The sequence below is a fragment of the Mchenga conophoros genome, linkage group LG23 (assembly GCF_057382185.1).
Source record: "Mchenga conophoros isolate Kocher_MC1m ecotype Shallow Benthic linkage group LG23, M_conophoros_male_GT1.1, whole genome shotgun sequence".
NCBI classification, from domain to species: Eukaryota; Metazoa; Chordata; class Actinopteri; order Cichliformes; family Cichlidae; genus Mchenga; species Mchenga conophoros.
This window is the reverse complement of record NC_140547.1, coordinates 14,395,579-14,411,415: the sequence shown is the minus strand read 5'-3', so window position 1 is coordinate 14,411,415 and position 15,837 is coordinate 14,395,579. Positions and strand designations below refer to the sequence as shown.

General features: G+C 38.6%; 2 protein-coding genes across 2 annotated transcripts in view; one reads left to right on the top strand and one right to left on the bottom strand.

Moving 5' to 3' along the window:
* sox14 (SRY-box transcription factor 14) overlaps window positions 1–683 on the bottom strand; it is a 2,243-nt gene extending 1,560 nt beyond the window's left edge. The window contains exon 1 of the mRNA XM_085265214.1: window positions 1–683. This exon is cut by the window's left edge and continues 1,560 nt beyond it. Within this exon, the coding sequence (XP_085121340.1) occupies window positions 1–11 (11 nt within the window). The 5' untranslated portion in view covers window positions 12–683.
* A 1,490-nt stretch (window positions 684–2,173) lies between these two features.
* Window positions 2,174–13,553, top strand: LOC146546870 (uncharacterized). Its single transcript, XM_085265832.1, has 5 exons — window positions 2,174–2,310; window positions 6,156–6,283; window positions 10,217–10,269; window positions 10,389–10,466; window positions 10,676–13,553. Exons 1-5 carry the CDS (start codon window positions 2,287–2,289, stop codon window positions 10,768–10,770), a joined length of 378 nt encoding a protein of 125 aa, XP_085121958.1. The 5' UTR covers window positions 2,174–2,286; the 3' UTR covers window positions 10,771–13,553.
* The last annotated feature ends 2,284 nt before the right edge of the window (window positions 13,554–15,837 follow it).

The window sequence follows — 15,837 nt, the reverse complement described above, 5'->3', positions numbered from 1 at the left end:
GGCTTTGACATCTTAAGACTATACTTTTATCCCCAATTTTAATGACGAGGAAAAGTTCTGATCGGAAAGAAGGCAAACTATTCACCTGTCTAGATGCCCGATACCAGTCATGCCCCGCCTGGGATCTTCAGATTCTGGAAAACAAAAGCAAAAGAAAAGAAAAGAAAAATCCAGCGCCCGGTGCGTTTTCCCCGAGTTTAAACACTGGTGCGCCTTCGTTTAAGTCCAGTAACAACTCTGTCAGACCTGCGCCAGGCAATACGGGAAAAAACACATGCGAGACGCACACACGTAAAAAAAATCCACAAAGGTGAAAGCGATGTTCCGCAGTCAGTTTGCTGGAGTCGTAAAAGTATTAGGTGGTTTTTTTTCTGCCACACACGCGCTCTCTCTCTCTCTCTGAGGTTTGTCGTCAAGCACCTGGCTTGGAAATGAGCGGAAGAGCGTGAATACGAGCCAAAAGCGGTGAAGTTCAAAGGCTGGGCTGGTTTGGTTTCTGCACGCAATCTGACATAATCTGCAGGGCGTTCACTCACCAACCTGAGCGCCCAATCAGCACGGAGAGCGGCTATTATAATACCTTCACGAAAAAATATGTACATTACAACATAAACAAAGAGCGGGAGGTAGTAGTAGAAAAAAAAGAAGAAAAATAAGGAAAGGGGTGTGTGTGTGTGTGTGTGGTGTGTGTGGAGGGGGGGTAATACCCAGGATCCCTTCCCGATTCCATTTAATGTAATGAATCGCAACAAACATGGACCTTCAACCTCTTTTCCAGTTAAAACCTGACTTCAATCCAGAGAGGTGACTATACCGTGCAACCAATTTACTGTACAGCTTTACGCACGGACGCCGGGGAGCACTCTGGATGTAAAGTCCCCCAAAAATGCACACGTATCTGTGGGCCTTTAATACAGCGGAACCCGGTTTTATTCGCATTTTCACATAATAAAAATAAATAAATAACATTAAAAATAGTCATTATAATAATAAAAGCACGACAGTTCATTTGCAACCGAGAGGTCTTCCACTGTTGCTCAATGACACTTCAGCCGGTTTTAACCTCTGTTATCCCGCTGCTGGTGGGGTAGCTGGGGGGTGTGGACGGGGTCACAAAAACCTCTTACAAGTCCATTTTTTTGTTAGCATTCCCTTAAACCACCTAACTCCCACGAGCACGCACATATGATGATAAACACGGGCGCGCACACGGTTTGGGCCCACGCGTGCCAATGTGTAAAACTAAAACTAGGCATCGGCAGAATTACAAACAGCGAGGAAATATTACATATAGCAATAACTACAAACGTTAAGAGGAGCCGTCATTGTGCGTCTGTAATTGCTGCATTAGTTCACATCGATTTGACAGATTGTTCTTTTTAAAGAGGCGCAGAGTGATCGTTTTAAAATGCAAATGTCAACCAGGACCACTGCCTAATAGCCCTCGGGCTAATGTGCTTGATATATGATACTTTCAGCTGTGATTATTAAGCGAAAGGCAGGCGGATGATTTTTTTCCCCCCTCTACACACACCGTCAAAATGCTGTAAGTGGAGATACAACCCCGGTTAGTTACACTGCTAAGCAGATTTATTTAAGGTTGTCTTTGGCCTCCATCTCTCTCTCTCTCTCTCTCTCTCTCTCTCTGTACATATGTGTATTTTGCGGGCTGCGTATTATCATCTCATCTTCCTCTCTTCTTTGTGTGGCTTAATGTAAACAGATACTCTAAAGATGGTTTTCGGTTCTTTAACATGTCATCACATCACACTCACACGCGTGTTTCTTATACAGAATGACCCGTCTAAAAAACCCGCAGATTTTTGCACACGTCCGCGGGCAATACATTGACTATCGTGACCCAAACCTCGTTTTATTTCGAGACCCAAAATAAAGCAAAGCGTAGTTCGTTTTTCTGTCTGATTTTCCCACATTTCATCCCCATCTCTGTCTCTTTTTCACGCTCTCTCTACGCTCCCTGTCTCCTCGCACACGCATGCGTCAATCGGCAGCTTGGAACAAGAAGATTTCCATCACATCTGTCTTTACAAAAAACAAACCAAAAAAAAAACAACTTGAATATATCGTCTAAAATATGATCGTTTTGGGAGAAAGATCCTCCTCACCCCGACCCAGAGAACAATCAGTTGAGAACGTCTCCGACTTTTTTTTTCTTCCCCCTCCCAGTACATCCGCGATGGCAGGATGGCAGGAAAAAAGGGGGGAAAGAGGTAGAAAAAAGAGAAAGAAACAGCTCCTACACAATCCTCCCAATCGGCAGGCTATATGACGCTCATCTGCAACCGCGAGGTAGTATGCCGCATGTTTGCACTGTATATTTCGGCTTGCATTGAAGTTTTAAATTGTGCTATGCTATCTATCGCAGAACAGCGCATGCAATTTAACATGTAGGCTGCTGCTGCTGCTGCATGCTCACACCGGCTTCATTTTATGATCAATGAATTAGATAAGAGGAAATTATTTTAGGGGCTGAGCCTCCTATACTCACGAGGGAGAAGTCGGCTATGTTTCTTATTCAAAAACTGATTGTCTAATAAATGCACGCCTGAAAGTTCCCTCGACAATTTACCGGGATAATGAGAAATGCAATAGGGTTTGATTCGTCAAGGACTCAGATGATGATTATTATTTCCATCTTTAGTTTTATTACATGCAGCCGCGGTACATTTTTGCTCTGAGATAATAATAAAAAAATGCAGTAAAGAAATTTGGGGGTTTGGGTTTTACACCTGAATGTAAAAAGATGTCCAAACCTAAGTTATTTGGAAATGCCAAAAGATCTGATAACAACATATAAACAGAATTTTAAAAAGTGAAAAAAAAATGCCTGTAACGGAATATATTTGGCTTAGAAATGACTCCCAAAATGAAACACACTATCAGTATTGTACACTGAAAATCAGCCTACTGGGAAGTTTAATGTTGGCTTTTATGGAAATAGAACAAAATTTAAATTTTGAGTCTAATAAATTTAAATCACACCCAAACATAGAGGAGCGCGCGAGACAAACACAGCACACATGCGTGCGCACACACATAAACTAGGATTATCTGAGGACACATGTCCATCCATCTCGCCTTAAAAAGTGAATGGGGAGCGGCCTGACACACGGAGAGCCTATTAGCCAACTTGGGTTCCCGTGGAGAGCATTGAGGTAAGCTCCCCTACCGTAACTGTCCATGGTGCTGAAGCGGTAAGAGGTTTTCTTTACTGCACACTTGCGTCCTCCCCTCAAAAACTCTTAAAAGCTAGGGTTGACATTTCAATGCCTTTTATTGTATTTCCATCCTATTTAGTGATGGTTCTCTGTAAAAATAAAATATTAGAAACCGAGACAACTCACATGGTCTACAACTTTCCTAACTTTTTTCCTTCTTCCCAGCAGAATGTTTTTAAGCCTATTTTTTCCACAGTGTGGAAGAACTACTGCTGAACCATATTTGGAACTAATAAATTGTGGCAACAGAAATTATCTTAGGCACACAAACATTTTTATGTTGTCAGAATATGTCTGCGTGTCCTGTACTGTAGCATCAGTGCAGGATTAAGTCTAACTCGGCCAGTGCATGTTGGATACAGCATGTATTACAGCATCATCTATTATGTTATTATATTGAATCATTGTTCTCAAGATGAATGGCTCATAGGTGGTGACGATCTGCTAATATAAAAGTAGAACCATACAGCAATTAGACAATGCCATTTACAGTTTTGCTTCAATACTTATTCAGTAGTTTGCACAGATAATAGTGAGCTCTCCTTGAAAGTTGTTCTTTCGCTTTAATTTTGCAGAACCTTATATGCACACATCTCTATGAAATGTTCAGTCTGAATGTAAAAGCATTTAACAGTTAAAGCACAAAGTAGAATGTCTTTTTAACCATGTATAGACAAAATGTTCTATCAGCTTCATTTATAGCCTCATATATTGAAAACTGAGTGTTCATGGTCAAGCTGTTTATCCCCAGCAATGGTACAAAAAAATGCATATTCAGACTTTGGCTGTTGATAATTATACGTGCAATGTTAAAGACACAAAACGGGCTTTCTTTCACTCATATAGAAGCGATTCTAAAACTCAAATTCTGCATACAATAGGGCAGATCTTTTTACATTATTCCTTTACAAGTACCATTCACTAACACTGAGAAGCAATCAAAACAGCAATGAGCCGCATTTGAGATGTACTGCCAACATGCAGACTATATTACTAAGCTCAATATATATCTTTGTGGTGAAATTATTTCTCAGGAAGATAGAGAAATCAGACTTAAAGAAAATTTGAAAATGACTGAACTTAAGCTGCTCTCTCCTTTATTCTCCAACACTGGATAATGCAGAACGGAGCTGAAAAAAAATTAACGGAGGTTCAAGGCATCAGGTAATAATGAAAGGATAGGGCCAATACTTCAAAGACCAAGAGGTCCACATCACACAATTATACAATACAATTAGGATTAAAGGGGCAAAACAGAGATAACAGGAGATAGGGATAAATTATCACAAAAGGAAAGATGTGACTCTCTCCTGACCTTCATTAAGAGAAAAAAAAAACTCATTTAGAGCTGGCCTTCCTTGCAGGGGGATTTCAGCCTTTCACATGAGACTGTGACTCAGTAGATAAGATTTAACCAGCATAAATGAGAATCTGAACTGCTACCAAACAATAATATAAGATGCATATTCAGAAAAAAATTCAATAAGTAGTGATGCATATGTATATACGATTTAAACAACAAATACATCCATTTCAAAGCAGGGTTAACTGGTGTTATGCAAACCTTATTATTTTGACGCTAAACAGTTTATTTAATAATCTAAAATATTTCAATAAGCAGACACGTTGACACTGCTGGCTGTTAACGTGGTGTTCCGGGGTTTTCTAAGAGCTTAAACACATCCAGAATACAAGTCTATGCGGAGTTCAGGTAAAACCAAAAGACTTTAGACATCTTCGTCCCTCAGATCAGGTTAACTGATGAGTATGTTTACTGGGTATGCCAGACCTATCAGGTAACTCTGAAATGGTCACATGATGCCCGGGGGTACTAAAAAATATATCCAGAGTCAGTGGGAAGAACTAACCAAAAGAGCTTTGTTTGGGAAGCTGCCATGTTGCAAGATGCCATAGTTATTCAGCATGTCTTCAGTAGTATCAGAACCTCTGACGCACAACGCTCATATTAGTCTTTAGAATTTCTATCCAGGTCCAGATGTTTTTCTTGTCATTTCAAAACAATAGAGGATAGAAATTAAATAGAAACTGTTAACTACTGACCTGGTTGAAGGTACTAAAGTTATAAGGACAGATGATAAGAACCTAGCCTTCAGGCAAAGACCCAAATAAATCAGTTTATGGTAGCCTGTTGACCAACTCAACAATGTTCAAGAATTAAAGAACTGATCTGAGTTCTCACTTGTTAAACAACTCTACAAGGCCCTAGAGTTAGCGCTTTAGTCTTTCAACATGCCCCCTCACCTTACCCTCAGCTTTCCGCTCTATGCAGCAACTATAGTGTCCAGACATCGTCAGTCTCTGCCCGATGGCCAAGCATCTCCACTGACATTCATGATCATCATCTCCCTGACATCTGCTTATTTTGCCTGGTACTGTGATTGTCTTCTTGCCAATGATGGAGTTCAACTTAAAGCGCACACAGAAAACGAGTAACAGCAACACAGTGACCAGACTATGGAATGTTAGTGAAATTTGCAACTTATAGAAATGGCTGAGTTACACTAACCTTCAGGTGTGTGATTAAAAGAAACAATCTGTGGTAAAGAATACCGCTGAGTAACGTATGAGGTGAAGAGAATTGCTTATGGAAATGAATCCTGTAAACCATTGATCTGACCTTCCTGCAATGGGCAATGAGCAACAATAAAATACATGTATATAGAAATTCTGCTAGAAGAAGGCTTTTACAATCACAACTTCTAAATTCCTGACATACAGTTCTCCTACGACATGTTTTGATTCTGTGAGGTTAGATCTTCTACCATCTGTCCTCACTTCCACACATATCAGACAAATCACCAAGGGAATTTCTTTTGTGTTCCCTGGGTTACCAAACAACTTCTAAGGACTTGGGAGTGAGTTTATGGGATCATGTCTGCCGATCCTTTCTTGCAGATGGCGGATGCAGATGCCACAACAGACTTGTGCTGGATTCATCACGAGGAAACTACAGATATCAAACTGCATGTGAAAAACAGATCTGTCACAACTGTACCACGTCTAGAATTCTTCCTTTTGACCCAGTAAGCCCCGATTTTTTATTTACAATTTAGATTTCTACTACAAAAATGACCAAATGCCACAACTTTATATTGATAAGAGAAACTTGCGATAAAGTTTTAATACAACAAATAATCTTTTCTCCATCAACAGGATAAAGAGTTTTCAAAATCAAAACAAAGCAAAAGTCCAAGTATAGATACTTTAATTGTGGATCTTAAGAAACTGATATTCAGCTTTAGGACCATGTATGAAATACCTTTACAAAATATTCACTGTCAAGTCCTCATCTGTCCTTCCCAATCTTTTGGGAACAGGTGCAGAACTTCAGAAAGAAAAAAACTTCATCCTACGATACCAGAAAAACCTTCACCATAAAATGAAGATGGAGTTCTTTATAGCTCCAACATAGCTTTCATTCCATGTTGAGTTCCAGTGAGCTTGCATCATTTCACATTCAGTTGTTCACTTATTGCTTCTATATTGGAAAGAAAATCAGATATGAGAAAGCTTTACTTTGCTAATGCCAAGCAAAGCTTGAGGTAAAATTAATTACTAAATACCAACATGGTTAACAAGATGATGATGTACAGAACTCATTTCTTTTTTTCTTTTTTTTTTTTGGCCTGTCCCGTTTGGCTCTTTTGCCATCAGAATTGTTGTCTAAAGGCAAAGAAAGATGCCCAACGGATTTACTTTACCAAACTGACCATCCCAGCCTTGCCGTAATGGTCCATTTGATTCACCTTTTATTGCCCAGAGCAATTGATCTGATGTGGTGGCAGAGGCTGTATCAAGACTAATGTAATCTAATAGATAATTTCTATATTGGTTAGAATTAAGATTATTTTTATTTTTCCAGTTCATGAGGACTGTTTTCTTGGCTATGCATAGGGCAGTGAAAACCATATGGGCTATATTCTTTTCTGAAGTGACATTATCTAAGCTGCCCAACAAACACACTAAGGGGGAAGTTGGAATGTTACATTTCAGACACTTCGATAAGTCTTCACATATCTCGCGCCAAAACTTCTGAACTGGTGGACAGAACCAAAGAGCGTGGATATAATTGTCCGGTGAATTGGTTTGGCAGTGTGAGCAGTTGTTGGTAGACGTAAAGCCCATCTTGAACATCCGATGACCTGTATAGTGCACTCTATGTAATATTTTGTATTGAATTAATTGAAGACTGGGATTTCTAATTAGATGAAAGGTTTTTAAGCAAATCTGAGACCAGAAGTTTAGGTCTAAGTTAACTGATAAATCCGCTTCCCATTTTGCAATAGGAAGTGATATTGATTCATCTGTTTTAGAAAGCATTCTGTATATTTTGGATAGTAATTTGGGGGGTTTAAGAGTAAGAAATTGAACCACACTTGGTGGTGTTTGTAGTTCAACATGACCCGGTTTAAATTTCTTTTTTACTATGGATTTAATTTGTTGATATTCTAAAAATCTTTTCTTGTTGATCCCATATTGTGTAACTAGTCCGTCAAATGAAATAAATTCTGTTCCTTCTAGTATATGTTCTAAATATTTGATTCCTTTATCACTCCAATCTGAAAAGTTTATCATATTATTGTTTTGTAATATGTCAGGGTTGTTCCAGATAGGTGTACGTTTGCATGGGATTAATGAAGACGCCGTCAATTTTAGAAACTCCCACCATGCTGTCAGAGAAGAGCTGATGTTGATGCTTTTAAAGCATTCATGTCGTTGGATGTTTGAGCTGATAAATGGTAGGTCTGAGATCTCTAGATTATTGCAGAGTGCTTGTTCTACATCTAGCCAAGGTTCATCTAAGAGGGTGTGTTTTAGCCATCCTGAGATAAACTGAAGCCTGTTGGCTAAGAAGTAGTGCTGAAAGTTAGGCAGTTCTAGTCCTCCTTTATCCTTGGTCTTTTGTAGTGTTTTTAAGCTTATACGTGGGGGTTTATTTTTCCAAAGGAATTTGGACATACATGAATCTAGAGATCTGAACCAATCTTGTGGCGGTTTAGTTGGGATCATTGAGAATAAATAATTTATTTTTGGTAAGACCATCATTTTTATAGCGGCAACCCTTCCCATGAGTGATATGGGTAGAGATTTCCATCTAGCCAGATCATCTTCTACCTTCTTTAAAAGTGGGATATGGTTTAATTTAGTTAGATCTGCAAGCTTGGGAGAAACATTAATACCTAAATATTTTATATTTCCCGATTGCAGTGGTGTAGAAGAGGAATTATGGAAGGAGCAATTAATCGGTAGGACTGTAGATTTTGACCAGTTAATTGAGTAATCTGATATTCTTGCAAAAGAGTTTATCAATTCAATCACCCCAGAGATATTGGTTTGTGAATTTTGGAGAAAGAGTAACACATCATCCGCATAAAGGCTGATTTTATGTTCCACGTTCTTGCATTACACTTACACTAACCTTCAGGTGTGTGATTAAAAGAAACAATCTGTGGTAAAGAATACCGCTGAGTAACGTATGAGGTGAAGAGAATTGCTTATGGAAATGAATCCTGTAAACCATTGATCTGACCTTCCTGCAATGGGCAATGAGCAACAATAAAATACATGTGTATAGAAATTCTGCTAGAAGAAGGCTTTTACAATCACAACTTCTAAATTCCTGACATACAGTTCTCCTACGACATGTTTTGATTCTGTGAGGTTAGATCTTCTACCATCTGTCCTCACTTCCACACATATCAGACAAATCACCAAGGGAATTTCTTTTGTGTCCCCTGGGTTACCAAACAACTTCTAAGGACTTGGGAGTGAGTTTATGGGATCATGTCTGCCGATCCTTTCTTGCAGATGGCGGATGCAGATGCCACAACAGACTTGTGCTGGATTCATCACGAGGAAACTACAGATATCAAACTGCATGTGAAAAACAGATCTGTCACAACTGTACCACGTCTAGAATTCTTCCTTTTGACCCAGTAAGCCCCGATTTTTTATTTACAATTTAGATTTCTACTACAAAAATGATCAAATGCCACAACTTTATATTGATAAGAGAAACTTGCGATAAAGTTTTAATACAACAAATAATCTTTTCTCCATCAACAGGATAAAGAGTTTTCAAAATCAAAACAAAGCAAAAGTCCAAGTATAGATACTTTAATTGTGGATCTTAAGAAACTGATATTCAGCTTTAGGACCATGTATGAAATACCTTTACAAAATATTCACTGTCAAGTCCTCATCTGTCCTTCCCAATCTTTTGGGAACAGGTGCAGAACTTCAGAAAGAAAAAAACTTCATCCTACGATACCAGAAAAACCTTCACCATAAAATGAAGATGGAGTTCTTTATAGCTCCAACATAGCTTTCATTCCATGTTGAGTTCCAGTGAGCTTGCATCATTTCACATTCAGTTGTTCACTTATTGCTTCAAAGCTTGAGGTAAAATTAATTACTAAATACCAACACGGTTAACAAGATGATGATGTACAGAACTCATTTCTGACAAGAGCTCCCAAATCACAGCTTTTTTTAGTCACACGACGACATTTTGTATTTGGGGACGTTTTCAAATTAACAGCTGCTTTACAACCTTTTAAGTAAAATATTCGCGATAACACCTCGGACACATTTATTACCTCTCATTATAGCCACGAGCCATATCTCATCAGTGGATGTAATTTGTCTGTTGGAGTGCACGCCCAGCATTGGCATTCAGGCTCTGTCAGACCTTTTTAATTATTGAAAAAATGCTTTTTAATATGGCACTTTATGAAATATAATGTTTTGATTAATTGGATTTGCCGGTTATAATGTAGACTGCCAGGGGTAAAGCAAAGGCAAGCGAGCACATTTTGCTGGTCGACTGCGCTGTAAAAGTGTCTGGCCCAACATATAAAGAGTCAAGTAAAGGCCAGATCATCCTTTACATCCTATAGCCATATTCATAGATTCCTGTTCACCTAGGGCCTGTCGTTTTTTATCTTTCACCACAGGACTGATCTGGGACCTGAACCTCAAGATGTGCTGCAAGGCTGCTGGGAGTCAGGTGATGAATTCAAAACTGAAATTAAAAATTAATATTCCACGTCGTGACTCTTTAACACCACCAAATTCTACATATCAATCAGCCTCTGCTGGTATGTTTTCTCTCTGCTTTGTTTACAGACTTTTGCGTCCTGAATTATGATTCCAAAAAGGCTTTATTGGGGGAAAGAAAAGCACAGCCAGTAAGCTGCACTGTAGGTAATGTAACATGAAAAAAAATCAAATGTGCAATAACGTAGAAGAGACAGCTGAAGAATCCAAGAGCTTTTGAAGCCAGGAAGAGTGACAGAGCGAGAGAGTAATACAATTCTCCAAATCTGTATCAGTGGATGATTAATTAATTTTTGTTGAATGATCTGTCCTAGTCTTATGAGATATCAGTTTCCATTTCTTTTACACTTTTGCAGAAGATCTCAAGAGACTGGTAGTTCAAAAGGAGGTTCAATTTAGAGCTCCCATTGGAAACGGCTTCAAAAAGTCTTTGCCATACATCGGGCTTTGATGTGTTTTAACTGTCATAATCTCAGTTCAGAAATGGGGAAAATAAATGCGGTCCATTGTAAACGCTCTCTTTTTTTTTAATACTTGAGCTACATCTTTCCTGACATTTCTGTCTCTATTTTGATTGAATCACAGCTATCTCCTGACCTCCATCAGACTGCAGCAGGAAGGCAGCCTGATGTCAAAGGCGGGTCATTTATTAATCAAAGGAAAGATTGATTTCCTGTCATTTATTCCACTTTTTTTTGAAACTAGCGGTTGTCTTTGGCTGGTTTGGCTGGTGCTGCCCCACACATTATTTTCTAATAAGCGGCGCATTTCGATATACGCATTTGCAGGTAGGTGATAGCTGTTTATTCAAAAGCAAACTGAACTTGAAAAGAGGATATAACCTCGAGTCAGAACTCTGGAGGGGTGGACTAAGATTGAAATTGGTCTGACTCTCCCTCTCTTTTTCAAATTGAGGGGCCATTGTAGTACGTCAAACAAAAGGGTTTTATCAGAGGCTCTTAATGTAACCCCTCCCCTCGCTCTCTTGGCCACCAACTCGTTCTTCTCTTCCTCTCTTTTCTCATTCATTTATTCCACTGTGTGTGGAAATAGGCTGGGCAACAATTAATTTCAGAGTGAATTCAGGCAGGATCTATTACCCCTCTCTGCCTCTATTGCTCTAATGGAAATCTATTTCACTTCTCTTTTGTGTCCAATATAATTTAATGCCCATTTTATTAATGGCCTGAAATAATTACGGAAGGCTTTTGTGATTCTTGAGTATGTTTCATTTAATTGTGTAATAAATGTCTAATCAGAGCTCCCATCTGAAGCCATTATGGCATTAAAATTAACAATTACGCCACAAATGTCTTGGTGAATGCGTTGGGGTCTATAGAAATCGTTGCTGATAACAAGACACATATAAATCATTCATGAGAATTTTTTCAGAGAAAAGCGGTCTGAGAGATAGGAGGATGGGAGGGAGAAAAAAGAAGTGGAGGAAGAAAAGAGGAGAAGAAAGAGGCTGAGTTTTCTTTATTCCATTGAAAAACGGGGATGGCCAAAAGATAGGGCATTCTAAAACTGTGTCACCCTCTCCAGTCCCTTTCTTCCCCTGTCTCTCTCTATCTCCCTTTAATTTGCCTTCCTCTTTATTTTTGAAGTGACAGATTTCACTTTGGGAATTCATTAACCGTTAACTTGGGCGATAAAATATCTATCAGGCCCTCTGCCCGGTTCCTTTGCTAAGCTGCGTGGCACTTCGGTTCAACGTTGTGGGTGACCGAAGGCAATTAAAGAGGCTTCACACTCTCTCACTCTGCCAGTGTCACTTTCCCTGTGAAAACAGGAAGGCTGCTCAACGTACCAGCAAGAATTGTTTTCTTAGTAGCCAAGTATACAAATTTCATGGTATGGGGAAACTCCATCTGCCACGAAAAACCCTCATCAGTTCCTCCGTGTCATTTCCGAGCTAATATACTACAATTGGTTTTGGTGAATCTATTTTAATAGCATAAGGTTTTGGCCTTCTTTGTTCTCTATTACCATGATGCACAAAGGACCTCCCCGGGCAGCGGATTGCACCCTGGTCCTAACCAGACTCTTTCAAGTGACAGACTTGAGGAAGGGACTTTGATGTAGATGATGTCTCGTGTTAATAAGAAGGTTGATTTGATTCTCAATTGAACGCACCCCTTTGAATCGAGCAATCTTGGATAAGTTGGTTGATATCACCCATCTCGGTCTCCGTCCCATCTGAGCGCAACAAACCGCAGCTACTGGAGAGCCACTCAGTCACAGAGTTCCAGCACAGAATGAATACAACTGAACAAAATGATTCGATAGCTCAGACAGACTGTTACTATAAGAACTGTATGTGCACTGCAGTTTCATATAAAGCTTCAAAGACTAAAGAAAACCAAAGTAGGCAGTTGTTTTAATCGTTTGCTGCCAACCATTCTTTCTATTTTTAGTGGTTTCATTTTCTGTATTCTCTTTTTACTGCTATTCTTCTTCTTACCATCAATGATCTTTAATGTATAGCTAATAAATATGATTTTAAAGGAGTGAGGCTGCAGCGTGTCCAAAGAAGTTGTTTTGCTAAGTAAAATGGAAACATACATAAACAATGGTGATTTGTAATCATTCCAAAATGTGTTTAAACTTGTAAATCTGTAGAGAAAACATCAAACTGTAATCTTCATTATAGCTGCCAGGCTCAGTTGCAAGCGCGGCTGACAATGTAGCCTATCTGCAGGTCAGAGCTGTGCCTTGTTAAAGGCATTTGGTGGAATATGGAACAAAATACCCAACAAAGAAGGCTGTGAAGTGTTGATGAAATCCTAAAACAAGGAGGAATGGAAGAAGACTTTTCTTTCAAAACTGCCACATTTGTCTCGCTTCCACGGGGCTTACAGAGTGTTGTTAAAACAGGTGGTAAAACAACACAATGGGAAACATGGCCTTGTCCCAACTTGTAGCTAAAAAAAACCCGGACCAAATAAAATTTCTGATTCAACTGTGGCTTTTCACAAGTTTCAGTGAAACTATTTTTTTATTAACATTTTAAAGAACATCCCAGCATTTCTGGAACAAAGTGATCTCGCTACAGGACACATTTCCTTGACCTTTTATTGTCCAATCACAGAATTACTCAGCACAATTCAAGTCAAACCAATAAAATGATTTGAAGTACAAACTGTAAGTAATCAGTGAGATAAAAGGACGTGGCTGCTGTAACCCAGACCCTTTCATTTGTATATTGTTTGCAGTGTGCTGTATGCAAATGAATTTGAAGCAAACAGTAATTAAATTATAATTAGATTTCGAAACATTCACCCTTAAGTTAAGGCTTTAAAGTGTGTCTTAAAGATCTGCCCACATCAGAAGCAATGAGAAGCAGGGCGATTGTGGCTCAAGAGTTGGGAGTTCGCCTTGTAATTGGAAGGTTGCCGGTTCGAGCCCCGGCTCGGACAGTCTCGGTCGTTGTGCAAGACACTTCACCTACCGCCTACTGGTGTTGGAAAAATCACTATCATCATTTAATTCTATGTATTCCCATTTTTAAAAACAAATGTATAAGGGAATGAGCGCAAAACAACAGCCACACCGTAAACTGATTCCTGGGGTTGTGGAACTGCTTTGCTGGGTTAGTGATCCAGCTCCATGGGCCTGACCTTGACCACACACTACACCTGAATAATGGTCTATGACCAACAAAAGGAGAAAAGAGGCAGTCTTTGCATCTTTGTCAACTTCCAGCTGAGCACTAACCGGCCCAAAAATAAAAAAGTAAAAATGATTGTGCTGGTTTTTCAATTTGAATCTGACAATTCAAAATAAAATTTGACAAACCTGGAGCATTGGAGAGCACCTTGAGGTTCAGTATCTTGCTCGTGCACACTGGAGCAGCAGCCAGGGACTGAACTGCTAACCTTCTGAAGGGCTGCTCTACCTCATGAGCTGCAGCTACCCCATTTCAATGCAACATGAGTTCTGTTCTGTGGAATAACAATGCATATACAGAAAACACATGTTGTGTTAGCTTTCCGCCATCTGCAGGGATGCACAGATACTGAATCGCCTAAAAGCCTAAAAAGTTCAAGAAACAAAATGCTTCTGATCTTTTTAGTATGGATTCTTGTTAAGGTTGTCTTGGTATCATGTTTAAACTCATCGAGTAAGTCTAATTTTTCAAGACACAGAGTTAACAATGTGAAAGTGCAAGTTTAACTGCAAACCTAACAACAACCAAAATGAGCTCTGAAGTGCAAAGCTGAATCTAGTCTCCTGGCTGACACACTTGTGATCGGCTCCACTGCCATCCCTTCAACCTCCTAATGTGGACTGTAGCTCTTTAAAATGGGGTTGTTATCTCTGGGCATCCAGTACCGCCATGGCGGGCAACAGTGACAAAGAACACCTCGTACGATCTCTGTATCTCTGCGAATCCAGCCGTGCCTGACAGGCCAGCTGCATTTGACGGCCTGCATGTGAACGCCTTGGAATGTTCGGGATTAAACTTACATTCACCTTTAAATGCAAATGTTGAGCAGACCCTTCCTTATAATAACCAAAGATCTATAGCTGTACTGAACATTTTAATGGTTTTAATATTAAATGACATTCCTGAACATTTACATTAACATTAAGTACTTAAAGTAAATTATCAAGTACAGAAAACTTTAGCAGTTTAAAATGTTTTAAGTAAACAATGGTAAAACACACAGATAAGGGGTAATATACCTCTGACATCAGACACTTAACTAGACTTTCACCTGTGCAACATAGCGACTAAACAACAATCAGAATGATCTGTTCTTTCTCAAAGTATTCCACAGATTTTTTAAGATGTTGAAAGCATTTTGTATGAGATCCCCTAAATACTAAACAAAGCACAATTTTTAAAAACTTGAATGCAACCTGCAATGAAAACCCATCGTTGCCTAAAAGATGCAAAAAAAAACAGAACTTTTATATTAAGAGAATTATTTAAGGAACAAAAATAGATTTTTAAAAATATATATCCTATAGTTTTTCAAAACTTCTCTTGTATTCTGCATGCATTTCTCACCTGTTCAATGAAAAATAAAAACATTTTCAGCAAGTTCTATTAGTCCTACTTTGTACTATTATTGTATGATTTTTGATATAATGAAGTTACATAGAAATAACATGAAAAGTTCATTTTCCATGTTATCATAAAGCAGGAAATGACTTCTCTTTTAGCTTTTGAAGTTTCACCCTTTTGACTTTTCTTCAAAACAATATTTCAATATTACTCTTAACATCTAAATTTTGAAAAATACACTTAAAATAAAAATCTTAATGTGGCTATAACTGCCTGATGCAGTGTAACTTGAACTATAGAAAATATATTGTGTTTGGAACAATCCAATATAAAAGCTTCTTTATTACTGTATTATAATACAATAATAAATAAATTTATAATACAATTTTGATGATTTGTATTAATTTATTTTGCTTTGTAATTGTCATCGTGTCAAAGTTTGTTACTGGCAGATAAAACTTGGAAGATCTTTAATAACAATGCTTCATCATCATTTTTAACAGT

Excerpts from the sequence above, each read along its gene's own strand:
- LOC146546870 (XM_085265832.1), top strand. The coding sequence starts at position 2,287 with ATGACGCTCATCTGCAACCGCGAG. Across the intron at positions 6,284-10,216 it reads GAATTCTTCCTTTTGACCCA|GACTGATCTGGGACCTGAAC; the intron begins GTAAGCCCCGAT and ends CTTTCACCACAG. Across the intron at positions 10,270-10,388 it reads GCAAGGCTGCTGGGAGTCAG|ACTTTTGCGTCCTGAATTAT; the intron begins GTGATGAATTCA and ends CTTTGTTTACAG.